The 13770-nt window shown below is 34.8% G+C and overlaps 2 protein-coding genes across 8 annotated transcripts in view; both read left to right on the top strand.

Moving 5' to 3' along the window:
- Window positions 1-5059, top strand: part of LOC126915316 (potassium voltage-gated channel subfamily H member 5-like) — a 207306-nt gene extending 202247 nt beyond the window's left edge. For all 7 annotated transcript variants that reach the window (XM_050719885.1, XM_050719883.1, XM_050719884.1 and 4 more), the window contains one exon: window positions 1356-5059. In XM_050719885.1, coding sequence (XP_050575842.1) covers window positions 1356-1958 — 603 coding nt within the window. In that variant the 3' untranslated portion in view covers window positions 1959-5059. The remainder of the gene's footprint in view (window positions 1-1355) is intronic.
- A 1359-nt stretch (window positions 5060-6418) lies between these two features.
- On the top strand, window positions 6419-12906 carry LOC126915376 (PAX-interacting protein 1-like). The gene is made up of 9 exons (XM_050719979.1): window positions 6419-6666; window positions 7197-7381; window positions 7570-10019; window positions 10200-10644; window positions 11351-11535; window positions 11652-11893; window positions 12015-12284; window positions 12394-12598; window positions 12705-12906. The coding sequence occupies exons 1-9, from the start codon at window positions 6571-6573 to the stop codon at window positions 12770-12772; spliced, it is 4146 nt and encodes a 1381-aa protein (XP_050575936.1). The 5' UTR covers window positions 6419-6570; the 3' UTR covers window positions 12773-12906.
- Window positions 12907-13770: the final 864 nt, after the last annotated feature.

Raw genomic sequence — 13770 nt, 5'->3', positions numbered from 1 at the left:
CGTTATCTGATACGATTGACTGTAATTAAATCGAACGTAATTAATTCGAAAAGTAGATAATTCTAACGGTAATTAATCAGAAATAATAATATGCTTTTATAGCATCTTTCATAAAGTAAAAAATACATATAAGAGATAGAAAAGCTTTGAATGGACATGCACAGTAACTCTTTACTGCGTCTTTTCTTTATGTACTATCAAGATTTACATAGTATTTAGACGGTTTCTTCAATATTTATAATAATCGCTTACTAGATATTTCAGAAAAACTGAATATTTTCTTCATTCGTAAGAGTTAAACGAATGAAAGTTTGACACTTTTAAGTTTTCGTAGGATCAAGAATGTGTCCTTTCATCTGAAAAATCAATAGGTAAACTTGCGAAAGCCATTTATAAAATTTTCAAGAACTTAATAAGGATATCAAGAAACACGTTTGGAAGAATTACATTTCCTAGAGGAGGTTCTACAAGATTTCTTGGTTTCCTGTAATTTCCCTTGAAGATATTGGCTTCGAAGTTGTCGACTTCGGAGCTGTTCAACGTAAAGTTCTCGCGCACTGAGCCAGTTTGCAAGAAGTTTGCATCGCAACGGCTTATAACCTCGTTCTATTTGCATGCTACTCCCTGTTTACAAATCACTAATATATTACTTGTTAGCGTACTCCGCTTAACCAACGACATCCATGTGCTGTTAATTTCCCCGTTGGCAGATATTAATATGTTTCATGATATTTACATCAATGCTACAAAAGATGTGAAACTACCAATTTTACACAAAAGCAAGTGAATTTTTTTATTGAGAAATTGTATACATGAAATATACTAATGTTAGAAATAGAAAGAAAAGTATTCTAAGTATAAAAGAAATTCTACTTTGATAGCATATCAAAAATGTCTGGGGTAGAAAAATTGTAATATGAATGAATTAAATTATTCATGAATTAAACAAATAATTGTAATAGTATTTTAAACAATCTATAGAAACAGGGGAGTCAAAGTATAGATACATAGTAAAATATTCCACTTTGTGATATACAGTCTAGCCTGTCGACCTATCATCACAATATTAAAAATATTTTTGGATTTCTCGAAAAGTTATTTCAAAGAAAATAGTATCAATACCGTACAAGTGATACTTCAAAATATCTTATTCTTTAAAAAAAAAAAAAAAAAAAAAAAATAAAGATTACGTTACTTATTTAAAGTAATTTCATCTATTACTCAGAGTAAACTAAATTGCAACTAAACAGAAAATTACACCGTGACACAGCTAGCCTTCGGCAAACTCAAAACTCTACACCAGCGTACTAACTATATTACTCGTAACTAATATACGCATACGAATAAAATTTCAGGAGGACATACAGACAAAGTTCGAACGGCAGTTTACTTCGTTGGAATTAGAGATCCGCAAGCGAGACGAGATAATATCTCAACTTCAAGCAAGAATACTAGAACTGGAACAAAGAGATTCAAGAAACGGGGACGAGTCTTTGGGAGACAGCACGGAGCACGATGCCTCGTTCGAGGAAGACTTGGACGACGATCGTGAGGACCATCCGTTCATGAGAGACGGTTCAGTGGACACGGTCCTCACCACTCAGTCGCACTACAAGCGTTGCTCGCCATGTATAGAGTCTAGTTCTCATAACCGAAGATCCTGGGAAGAACACTCCGAGGAAGAAACATTAGAACTTCAAGAACTCCCTAGCTCGATCGTGCCACAGTCTCTGTGGAAAGATGAGGTGGCGATCGATCTAGAGTCCAACAGCGAGAGCAGCAGATCCGAGGACGAATTCGACGATAGATCCGGAAGAGGCGACAGCGAGAACGACGGCGATGACGACGAGGAAGGTGAAGTGCGTGGAGAGGGACATAATAATTGGGAGGCGGCTATGCTAGCCCAAGAACTAGAGGCCAGGCGGAGAAGCAGCGAGGACGCGAATCCGGGCTCCTAGCGCATTAACGAAATCCTAGATGTATTGTGTTATCTCACCAGCACCTTGCACCCCAGGGGTTGGTGTAACGGCCCAGCAACTGCTGCAGGCAGCGCGGCCCTCTGCGAGAACGATTGCCCTTACTTACAATTAGATTTCGATAGAATGACCAGTTGTAGGGAGACCATGATGTAAAACCCGATGTGTAAGAATCTAGGGGATTGATCGTTCCTTTCCTATGATCCTGGACTTTTGTCATGTGGAGATTCGTGGGCCAATATATACGACCTTCGTGAGGGGAGCGTATACACGTGTTTCTAAAACCTCCGCACGCGTAAATTGCGTTCTAGTCGCATTCCCTCTCCGTGCACATCTATCCATACATACCACACACGTACACATGCAGATACGCTAGTTCGAAGAATTGTTCTCTAGATTTATTTCTCACAAACCTTCTACCTCTACTCGTTTGCTTTTGTTTAGTCATTGATCGAAGATCGTGATCCTCTTATCCTTCGAGGGACCTTTCATTTTATTTGGCGATATCGAACGACGGCTTCGGTTAGATAATCAAATTTTACGTCAATCATTTTGGTTGAATAAAGGGAATTGGTATGGTTTCGAGAGAAATAAAATGGAATTCGGATATACTTTTTCCTGTCTCTAGCGACTAACTATACGAGATCTTTTATTCGAAAATTAAAGTTTATAGCGGTTTGAAATTATATATAGATATTCATATCTACTACGAAGACTTGACTTAAGAATTACGAGACGAATTTTACGTGTTACGTTACGATCAATACGAAAATACATATATTTACGAGTAGCTAGGCACTACACACGTGTGTTAACGAAATTATATTCACGATGTATTACGTTAAACGTTGATTAAATCGTAAAATATCGCTCGATTAGAAGTGATATTACAAGTGTCTGTAAAAATTTTCCACCAATTTGGAATTAACGTTTCTCTTTAAAGAGCTGGATGCCAGAGGGTTACGCAATGCCCGAAAATCAGTTCTATGAAGCTAAAAGTTCCAAAACGATCTCGCGGCTTTCTGAACCATATAACTTCATGAAATATCGCGCGTATGGTACAAATTACGATTAATTTACATTAACTTCGCCTAATTATCTTATCATTACTCACGAATTCAGTTCATTTTTCTAATCCTTTTTAAATTTATAACTTCCAGCAATTGATATACCTACATACTTCGGAAGAAAAGAGAAAGTGATAAAACAGAGTGAAATTTCGTTTCTGCGAAAAGACGTGCTGATGGATTTAAAGGATATCTTGAAGCAGCCTGTGAAGTGCAATTACATTGATTAATTTTTAAGAGTTGGACGTTAATATTTTCAAGTTTATGGACAATTCAGCCTCTCCTCGCTTTTCTGATAGTCGTGACAACCTAATTTCAACAGAATTTCTCTTGTCCACGCGCAAATTATAAATAGATTACAATTTCGACTCAATTGATTAACTTATTTTATCATCTAATAGGCATAATAAGTGATTAAGTATAGATATCCTCTTAACTGCAAAAAATTCGTAGAAATAAATCGTGTCTTTTGAAATAACGCGACTAAAACCTTTAATTGTTAAAGTTAAATTAACAGTGTACTTAACTAATGATACGCGATTTTTCTTTAAAGTACAAGAAATTTCATTTTCCATTTTCACAACGATATTTTTCTTTTCTAAGTTTTAAAGAAAATTCTTGATCTCCGTGTTAAAGAATAATATTTTTATTCAATTAAAAATTACGAATTTTCGTTAAATGTTTAATGTTAATAGCTCGCATAGAGTTGAAAGTTTACTTATGTTATATAGTTGTTGCATTGTAAATAATCACAGGTGCCTGAGAGGATATTATACTTGAGATATATAGAACTATAAAACGTTAAGCACCTATTTAAATGTGTAATGTGTACACCGGACGGACGATACTCAATTACAAACAATATCGCGTTGGTTTCTTTTTCATCCCATGGCGAAACATCGTGCAGAAGAAGTTGATCGAAGACGAATTCACGCGATACTCTTTCCATTATCTGCCTTAGCTATTACGAACTATAATACAAACTTGTTACCGATTGTCCGTGAAACACTGTGAATGCTTCATTTTCTTTTGTTACAGAGCAATACGTACCTCTATATCGTTTCACGAGATACTTGTTAAATAAGAAATACTAAAATAAATTACGAATCTGTTATTACGAAAGAGATATATCTATATGCATACATAATGCATACAAATACGCGTACACAGATAAACATACACACACACATATATATATATACATATACACATATTTATAAGTGGACAATTTTAATTTCATATCTCAAGATGCTAATTAAGAAATCTATAAATTTTCTATAAATAGAGGGTTTGCGTAATTTTTCATCAGCCCGACCCCCACCACCACCCAGGAAAATTGAACTTTTGCTTCCCGTTTTCCCTCAAGCCTCTGCCCATTTATGCGATCATTTTCATCATTTAATGAGAAACGATATACCATGGTCGGAAAAAAGGGAGAAAATTAAATATTCAATACTAAAACATAACGAACGAAGAAAAAAAATTTTGACGACACGTATGCACATATACACGTACACACAGACATACATAGATACATATAATTTAATTAAAAGAAAAAAGCGACAAAAGTTAATGGGAATTATATGATGTATACTGACCAGACCAAGCTCAATATTTCTAGAGTCTTTACAAGATAAATAAATCTGTTAAGTGAGAAATGACTATTAAATTAAGTAAGGAGAGGAAATCTATTAAGAAGAACTTGTAAATACTAGCCTATAATTTATTTATCTATGAATGCGAGAGAAAGCGCGAATGACGAGACACATATGTAGAAGAGAAAGAAGAAGAGAGGATTATATTTAGTGTGTGTGATAGAGAGAGAAAGTGTGAGAGAAAGAGCGGGAGAACACAAGTGAAGGAAGAGAGCAAATGCGAGTGAAAAAGGAAAACGAAGAATGCGTAAACAAGAAGAGGTTATGGCGAACTATTACGGTGAAAAGCATTTTAGATGCTGATATGTACCTACTACGCGAATGAAAAGAGTATACAATAAAGTAAACAAATGTTTTCAAACATTGTGTTTTTCATGTAGTCCTATAGTAATATTTATTTATATCGATGAACAGTAAACAGATAAAATTTCAAATATATTTTCATGTTTTGAGACAAACCGAGTTTTTTATAAAGAATGTTTTAAGTATAGAGTAATATTAAACATTGTTAAACATTTTCTAAAATGGCGTATATTTCAAATATTATGCAAATCTTTAATGGTTTGAAAATCATTTTATTAATTGTTTCAATTTCTGGTCTCTTTATTATCAAATCGATGAAAGAATAGAGAATAATTTAGAAAACAAGTTAAAGTTTCTCAAGTCTTGTACACATATTATAACAATTATCTGAAAAATGTATACTTTACATAACTATCATATATATATGTCGGAGAGCCAGTAGGATCGGAGGTGTGGGCAGGTAATGAATCTTCATTGAAATTGCCGTTATTGTTAAATTGGTCAGTCTTCGGAAGTGTCATTTGCGGGAAAAGACTGTTTGCCTATTTTCGTTAATTAAGGTTTAAGGTTTATGACGGGTTATTAGGCTGGCTGCAGATGTTTTGTGAATGTCTCGATAACCGGCAATCGACCTACCCATAGAATAGGGCCTATTTATGACGAGCCACAAGACAGAAACCATTAGTATGCTTACTGTCGAGTGCCGTTACAACTATTTCTTTTTATAGAGGGCTATAGACTTTTTCATGACTTTGTTAGAAAAATGTTCGTCCCTTGACGGCGGCTACGTTCGGTGACTAGTTGTCACCTCGAACCCAAACTCATTCTCATAGATTGCAGGCAATTACAATCGGGCTGAAGGACGGTGATTGTTTAACTACGGCTATGGTGGAATCTAAATTACAGTACTAGGGGTCTTTCCAAAGTTCCGGTGTTCTTTCATCTCCGACATATAATATCAAAAGGACATAATAGTCATACATGTACCTTGTAGTATTCTAAATCAGCTACTTCTAATGCCGTCAAATTTATATACAGCTGCATGTTACCACAGTAAGTTTTATTAATATTAAACACATAAAAGTATCCAAAAATATTTTTCACTTCAACACTTTCATTTAAGTATTATTATTATTATGATGCAATTAAATCAAAGGTTAAAATTTGAATAAAATGTGAAAGCTAAGAAACCGAAAACAATTCACATCAATTATTCGTCACATCGTTAATTACTTTTAATACAGCAAATTTAAGGTTTCTACGCGTATTCTAATTTATTTTTGAGCTTTTTAATAAAGACTGGCATAGAGATATAACACGATTCCATATTAGATTCAGCTGACATCTTCGATATTCAAATCTAGCGCACTCGAAGCTTTCGATAAATATCGAGTACGATATACATCGTTCGACTTCGAAGTAGCTACATAACCTTGAAATCATAATAATAACAAAAGCGTCGCGAGTGGGTTTTGTTATCAAATATTGTGTGTGTTCCAACTTCATTTTTGAAAACGCGCCGTTTAGTTGTGATGTGGAATACGTGATTTTACCTGTAATTTTTTAAGGATGGGCGACATAAGGGCCGGTCTTGAGGAATTAAAACTCGATGGGGCCTTATTCGCCGATGTTAAATACTACGTCAGCGGCGAAGGTGATCCTAAGGTATGTCATTTTACTGTTTCCCGCGTTTTTCCTTTACCTTTGACATAATGTTACTAATTTCATAATATTGATATTATTATATTTTAATCATTGAAAATCGTGATCTGTCCACAATTACTCCAAATTAATCGCGATTGATACAAGAGAGGTTATAAAATGGAGTCAAATTTAACATACTGTACTCCTTGAATGTGAAGGTGACAACAGACTTTTAGAAAGCATTAATTGTATAGCATTTTTCAACATAGAATATTTTGTTGTATTAGATTAGTTAAAGTTTATCAAAATTTTTAATGTAAATTAAATAGAACATATAATATGTTGTAACAATTGCAAGTTTAACAATTAAGATTAATTAAGAATTTTGTAAAATTAAGAACTGACTTCATCGCTTTACATACTTTTATATATGTCCTAATTTTGAAACAAAAATTTGGGACATTTATCATCATATAAATGCATGATTCTAACAACGCATTAAAAAGATTTTTGTGTACTAGAAACAAATATTTTTTTTAAATTGTTTCCAGATTTTAAATTTACTACAGGAGGGAGGTGCTGAAAGATCAAATTATTTTAGTGATTTTGTTACACATTTAATAGCAGGGTATGACGCATTGGAAAATGATATATCTGCTGCGAAGGATATCTATGAGATACCAGCAGTTACACAAAACTGGATTCTATATTCTGTCAAATGCAATAAACTTCTGCCGTATCCTCTATTAAAAAATTTGTAATCTATTAGTAATATAGAAAATTTTAGTTTAATAAAACATTAGAGTAATTCAATAGTAAATTTTATTATATATTTTCATTTTTGTATAGGAAAAATATTACATTACTGTAATAAATTTCATCTATATAAGAATAATTCATTTCCTTATCTATATAATAATATAGGCCCCACTATTTTTCTCCTGAAGATACACAGTTATTTTCAAATGTACGAGCATGTGTGTCTCAGATAAGTCGTGCAGACAGCAAAAGTCTGTGGGCAATGATCACGCTCCAAGGTGGTAAATGTCAATTACGCTTAGATCGGTATTGCACTCATTTAATTACTGGAAAGGCTGCTGGGCTTAAATATGAAACTGCAATGAGGCATCCTATCCAAATTGTAACTCCAGATTGGGTAACAGAATGTTGTAAAAAAGGAACTATTGTGAGTGAGGTAGAATACCATCCAAGACTATTAACATATCCAAATAGTTCTACAGCCATGATTACTGGCTTTATGGATGAAGATACTGAAAATAATACTGCACGAGAAGAACAAGAGAAAACTAAAGCCATGTTGGAACAACTCAAACAACGGATGCCTTGGAATCAACCGAGTCCACCAGTATCTTCCAATACCTCCCATAGTGTAAACACAGCTAATGCAACTGTAACTGCAATTCCATATACAACAAATGGGCAAAATAATGTCAATCCACAGCAACATCTTCCACGACCAATTCCTACAGCAAGTTTGTCCAATGCTTCCACAATTACGTCTTCTGTTTCTGATCAAAATGTTGCACAAACTACTTGGTTGCCACAAGCCTCTCAACAAAATAATGTTGCTCAAATGAAATCTATACCATCACAAATACAACAACCAGAATTATCGCCGCAGCAACAACAACAACAAATGAATATACAGCATACATTAATACAACAACAACAATTAAATCAGCAACAACAGTTACCTCAACAACTTACACCGCATCAGCAATTACAACAACAGCAATACACGCAACAACAGCTTTTGAATCAGCAACAGTCTCCGCAATTAACATCTCAGCAACAACAGCAGCAGCAATTAATTGGAACGCAGCAGCAGTCACTTGCACAGCAACCATTGATGACACAACAACAGCAGCAACAAATCAATTCACAATTACCTCAACATCAAATGTCATCACCACAGCAATTATTAACACAGCAAAAACAGCTAAACCAACATCAAATTCTTCCGCAACAACAAATAAACCAACAACAGCAACATTTATCACAGCAGCAGCAAATTACTACTCAGCAACAATTAGTCCAACAACAAGTGCAACTAACACCCCAACAGCAACAGCAAATAGTTTTACAACAACAGATTCCTACTCAACAACAACAAATTGGAACACAACAGCATCAGTTGAATCAACAACAGGCTCCACCGCAACAGCTCACATCCGAACAACGGCAACTTATATTATTGCAACAACAGCAACAACAGCAGAAAATTCAACAAATCTCCCAACAACTGCAACAATCTGCGCCTCAAGGTTCACAACAATTTGTTATAAGAGACGGTCAGTTACAGCAGCAACCTCAGAATCAACAATTAATGGGTCCAAATCAGCAAGGTTTTATTGTGCAAAGAGATTCGCAATGGCAACAGCAACAATACCATTTGCAATTACAAAGACAGCAACAACAACAAATCGGCCCACAAAGACCAAGTGGACAATGGGCTCAACAGCCACCACAGCCACCAAGGCAGTTAATTCAATTGGATGCTCAAACTCATCAACAGTTACAACAAATGGATCCACAGCAAAGGGCTCAATTTATCCAAAAAATTCAGAAACAAAGAAACTTGTTACTGCAGAGGCAAATGCAAAATCGTCAAGCGCAACAAGGCGCGCATATCGCTGTTATACGAAGTCCAGGAAAACCAGTTCAACCTGGTGGTTTGCAGTGGATTCAGCAACCACGTCCTCAGATGATAGGACCTCAACTTGCACAAACGCCTGGTCAAAAGCCGGTACATTCTGGGGTTCAACCACCAGCCTTAACACCAATTAATTCTTCTAATCAGGTGATTGTGCAAACCAATCAAAATGTGCAAGGTCCACAAGCCGGCCAACCTGGTCAAACGTTTCAACAGGGTCAAGCTTTAACTCCTCAACATATAGCGCAATTACATATGCAAAAACAGCAACAAATGGCAAGGTTGCAACAACTTCAACACTTACAGCAGCAGCAGCAGCAGCAACAACAACAACAACAGCAACAGGGCGCGCAACAAGAGCCTCCCTTGACTTCGTTGTCGAATAATGCCCAAATACCACCAGACCAACAATTAGTCGTTAATGCGAAGACAAAAACGGCCCTGGCAAACATGTTGACGAATAGATTACAAGGTAGTGCTGCTGAAGGTAGTGCGGCTGGTCAACTGAGATTAATGACCGCGCAACACAGACCACCGCCGCCGCCGTCTCAGGATCCACAACTTCTGGCGGCATATCAGCGAAGGACCGTTGGTAATATCACAAATGGAACGCCACCCGGTGCGCCAATAAAGATGCAGTATGCTTCGGTGATGCCTCAAGCGAAAGCTCAGTTCTATGGTCACAATCCAAATCTGAAACGTATGATTTTTCAGTTTCTTAAAAAGTCTTAATGACTGCATGTTTTTTTTATGTACCTGTGTTTTATCCGATTGCAAAGTTTGTTGAAATCCGCAGTGTACTACTCATTAATTCATCTTCGTCTTTTACCTGGAAACTTCTTTTTTTTCACCAGAGTAATAAATTGTTATTTCTTTCCAGTTCCACCAGATCTATTTTTGCTAGGTTGTATCTTTGTTATCGTCGAATACGATGTGCAACGTCCGAACGATGTTTCCGTATGGAAACAAGTGATCGAGAGACACGGCGGAGAGGTGGAACCGCAATATTGTACCCGAGCTACTCATGTACTTGCGATTACGCAGAAACATCCGACAGTAGTGCAGGCATTACGGGAAGGAAAACGTTGCGTCAGTGCTCACTGGCTATCGGATGTAGTCAGTAAACAGCAGGTAGTTCCACCTTGGCACGCACTGCATTTTCCAACACCATTCAGTTTGACAGAGCTTCCGTGTGCAAAACAAATTGTATCATTGTCTGGATTTGAAGGAGAAGAACGAGCGAAGGTGAAGTATATGCTGGAAGCATTGGGAGCTAAAGTTACCAATTACTTCACCAGGCACAACACTCTCCTCATTTGCAGAAGGTAGAGATGTTTTGTTACTCAACACAAACAATCCTGATATTATTGGGGCTTTAATTCTTGATTTAAATGAATAATTAAGTTATATGAATTATACCAATGGGTATCGTAAAATGTTGGTGGGCACGTTTAGAGATGAATTTGACAGGAAAGAATGATGGAAGACTTTATGTTGATGTTTGTCTTATTTGACTTTGTTTCTAAAATGTTGAGACATTACAGGGGTTATTATAAAATATTTTTGATATTTAATAATTATTACTTTCATTAAAATGTGAAGTGAATGAAAACAGTGGCATGTTAAGTTAGGTTTTATTTGTTGATTATAAATGATTTATTTTTGTATGCATTATGTATATAAATTTTTTATATAGAGTGTATAACATCAAATTTACCTGAAATAATATGTAATGGAAATATTTATAAGTTATCACCAAGATTTTACATGTGATACAACATACAAAGTGCAATTAATAACATTTTTAACAAAATTACAGAAATCCAAAGTATCTATCATTTGGAAACAACGTCAAATAAGATAAACATGTATGTAAACTTCTTTTATTTACTTTACATACTAAATTCACCCTTTGCTCAAAATGTATAGAGCACAGAGTAAATGAAGTATAACCACCTTTTATGATACCACGCGTAACGATTGATCATTCGTTACTATCGACATCCTTATATTTAACAAAAACCATTTCAGACCGGACGGTCAAAAATATAAAAAGGCTCGAGAATGGCAAACAGGAGTAGTAAATGCTCAATGGTTAACGGACTTGCTGTGCGGACAAATGAATGCGCTGCATCAAACCGAAAATCCGAAATATCAGCAGTACAGTCTGGGCAATCCCTTTAGATTGGATTATTCGCTAGTGCCTCATTTAATGGGTATCGTGAACTTGATCAATTGTATATTTTTCCAACAAAAAAATCATACTTTATTCATTCCATTAGTCTTTCTAAATTTAATTTTCTGGCTGATGTTAAAATACCATTTCTTTCAGCTGCGTGGAAGATGCCAATAAACATTACTCAGGAATCGTACGATAAAGTAAAGCAGGTTGGTCAGGGACCAAATTCGATAAGAAAGTATAAAAAGCCGCGATTAGACGGCCCGTTACTGAATAAAGATCCACATTTGTTGGGCTTGGATGAACCAATAGTCGTTAGTAATCCTGATCCTCCACCTCTGGATAAGCAACCAAGAATATTGTTCTCTGGTATTAATCCTAGGAAGCATGCGAAGGTAACGCATACAATAAAATTCAGTAAAATCTCCTATTTATACATTTTAAATTCAATGTATAAAACGCGTAAAACGAATTCAATTCATATTATAATAAGAATTTGAATTATTCGTTTAACAGAGAATTCGGGAATTAGGTGGTGTACTGGCAGCAAGTTGGCGAGATGCAACTCATCTCGTGATGACAGCACCAAGAAGAACTGTAAAGTTGTTATGTTGCTTATCACGTTGTAAATATATTGTCACGTTACAGTGGTTACTTGATTGTTCCGCAAGGAACACATTTTTAGATGAAAGTGGATACATGCTTGGGGATCCAGAATTCGAGAAAAGTTTTAATTGCAATATTGAAAAGGCACTAGCGAGCCTTAATAGGGGAACCGTACTTAAAGTAATTTTTTTATTAGCTAAGAACATATTTTAATCGATACCAATAGTTCGTAAGAATGATCATGATTTAAAATTCATACTAAGCATAAACATAATTATTTATTGAATAGGGTAAAATATTTTATGTTACACCAAGTGTAATACCATCGCCATCAGCGATCGCAGAAATAATTGAAAGTGCGGGTGGAACAATGGAAAAAACACGAAGATCTCTAACACAGATTCAAGAAATGAATAGTAATAAATTAACTTATATCATCATCACCCATGAAAATGATCTTCATCTTCTTTCTGACGTTTTACGTGTAAATATCAGTAAGTAATTCCCATAATTTCTGTTTAATTTTTTAAAAGAATATTGAAAGATATATATGAATAGTACAAAAATATTCTCTTACATCTTTTTTTTTAATATTTGTAGGTGTGTTCAGTGCAGAAATCGTATTAGGAGCAGTTGCACGACAATACTTCCAAACTGAACAAATTTAAATACATGCAGTTTCCAATATGCTGCATTTTAATCCCTCATGCGGGCTTACTGAATTCTTTAGTAAGCTATTTTGGAGATGAAAAATTTTGCTTACCTTCTTCAATGGGACAATAAAGAACATAATTTTATGATATAGGAGGAACTATTTTCACTGAAAACATTCCAAAACCTCTCCTTTCATGCTTCGTTTCTGGAAATAGCGTATTTTGTATAGCATTTCGAAATAAATCATTTGATAGACCTGTTTTTTTTGAAGTCAGGACATGTTGTTCATTCGTAATTAAGAAATATTGTTTTACTTAGTATCTTGTAGTTATTTTTTCCACTTCACTCTCTGTCTCTCTTCACGCGTATATTTCTCATATTTTGTCGTATATATAAAATTATACATATCATTCTAGTTTGTATCGTTGTACACTTATTTTCTTCCATTCTATATGTTTCGCTTACCACTGTCTTTATACAATAAGAAATGATTTATGTGTAAGAGTATGTATAATTGAAAATAAATAGAAATACGCATCATTGAGTTCTAATTGTTTTGCTGATCGAGTTATGTTATTCTCACTTCTGTTAAAATCGGTTATAAAAAAGGTTTTATTATGTATATATAAATATTATATATTCATAGTCAACAGGATCATTTTATTGTACATACAATAAGTCGGACTAACATTGTAAGAAAAATGCAAACATGTGTGTCGTAATGGAATGCTATGGAATTAAAACTAGAATACGTAGTAAGCAGTTCTCTACAAATTAATAAAACTGTATACAATTTGCATAAAACTATATAAGATAAAGAACATGTTTTATGCAAATGAAAATAAATGCAGACGCGATCGATTTAAGAACGAAAAGTATGTCAGTAATAAATAATACGCACGATACGATATAAAATAATTAAATTACGCTATATCATCTATTATTACAGGTAAATCGTATACTTTTGTACACTTGCCATCATCAATTTCGTAAATACTGATACGGAGAGCAC

The sequence above is a fragment of the Bombus affinis genome, chromosome 4 (assembly GCF_024516045.1).
Source record: "Bombus affinis isolate iyBomAffi1 chromosome 4, iyBomAffi1.2, whole genome shotgun sequence".
NCBI lineage: Eukaryota > Metazoa > Arthropoda > Insecta > Hymenoptera > Apidae > Bombus > Bombus affinis.
Note: the sequence above shows the minus strand (reverse complement) of the source record. Positions and strands in the feature narration are given on the sequence as shown.

Bases quoted from the DNA above. Each gene is read 5' to 3' on its own strand.
- LOC126915376 (XM_050719979.1), top strand. From the start codon at position 6,571: ATGGGCGACATAAGGGCCGGTCTTGAGGAATTAAAACTCGATGGGGCC. The intron at 6,667-7,196 runs GTATGTCATTTT...AATTGTTTCCAG, and splicing joins GCGGCGAAGGTGATCCTAAG to ATTTTAAATTTACTACAGGA. The intron at 12,599-12,704 runs GTAAGTAATTCC...TAATATTTGTAG, and splicing joins CGTTTTACGTGTAAATATCA to GTGTGTTCAGTGCAGAAATC.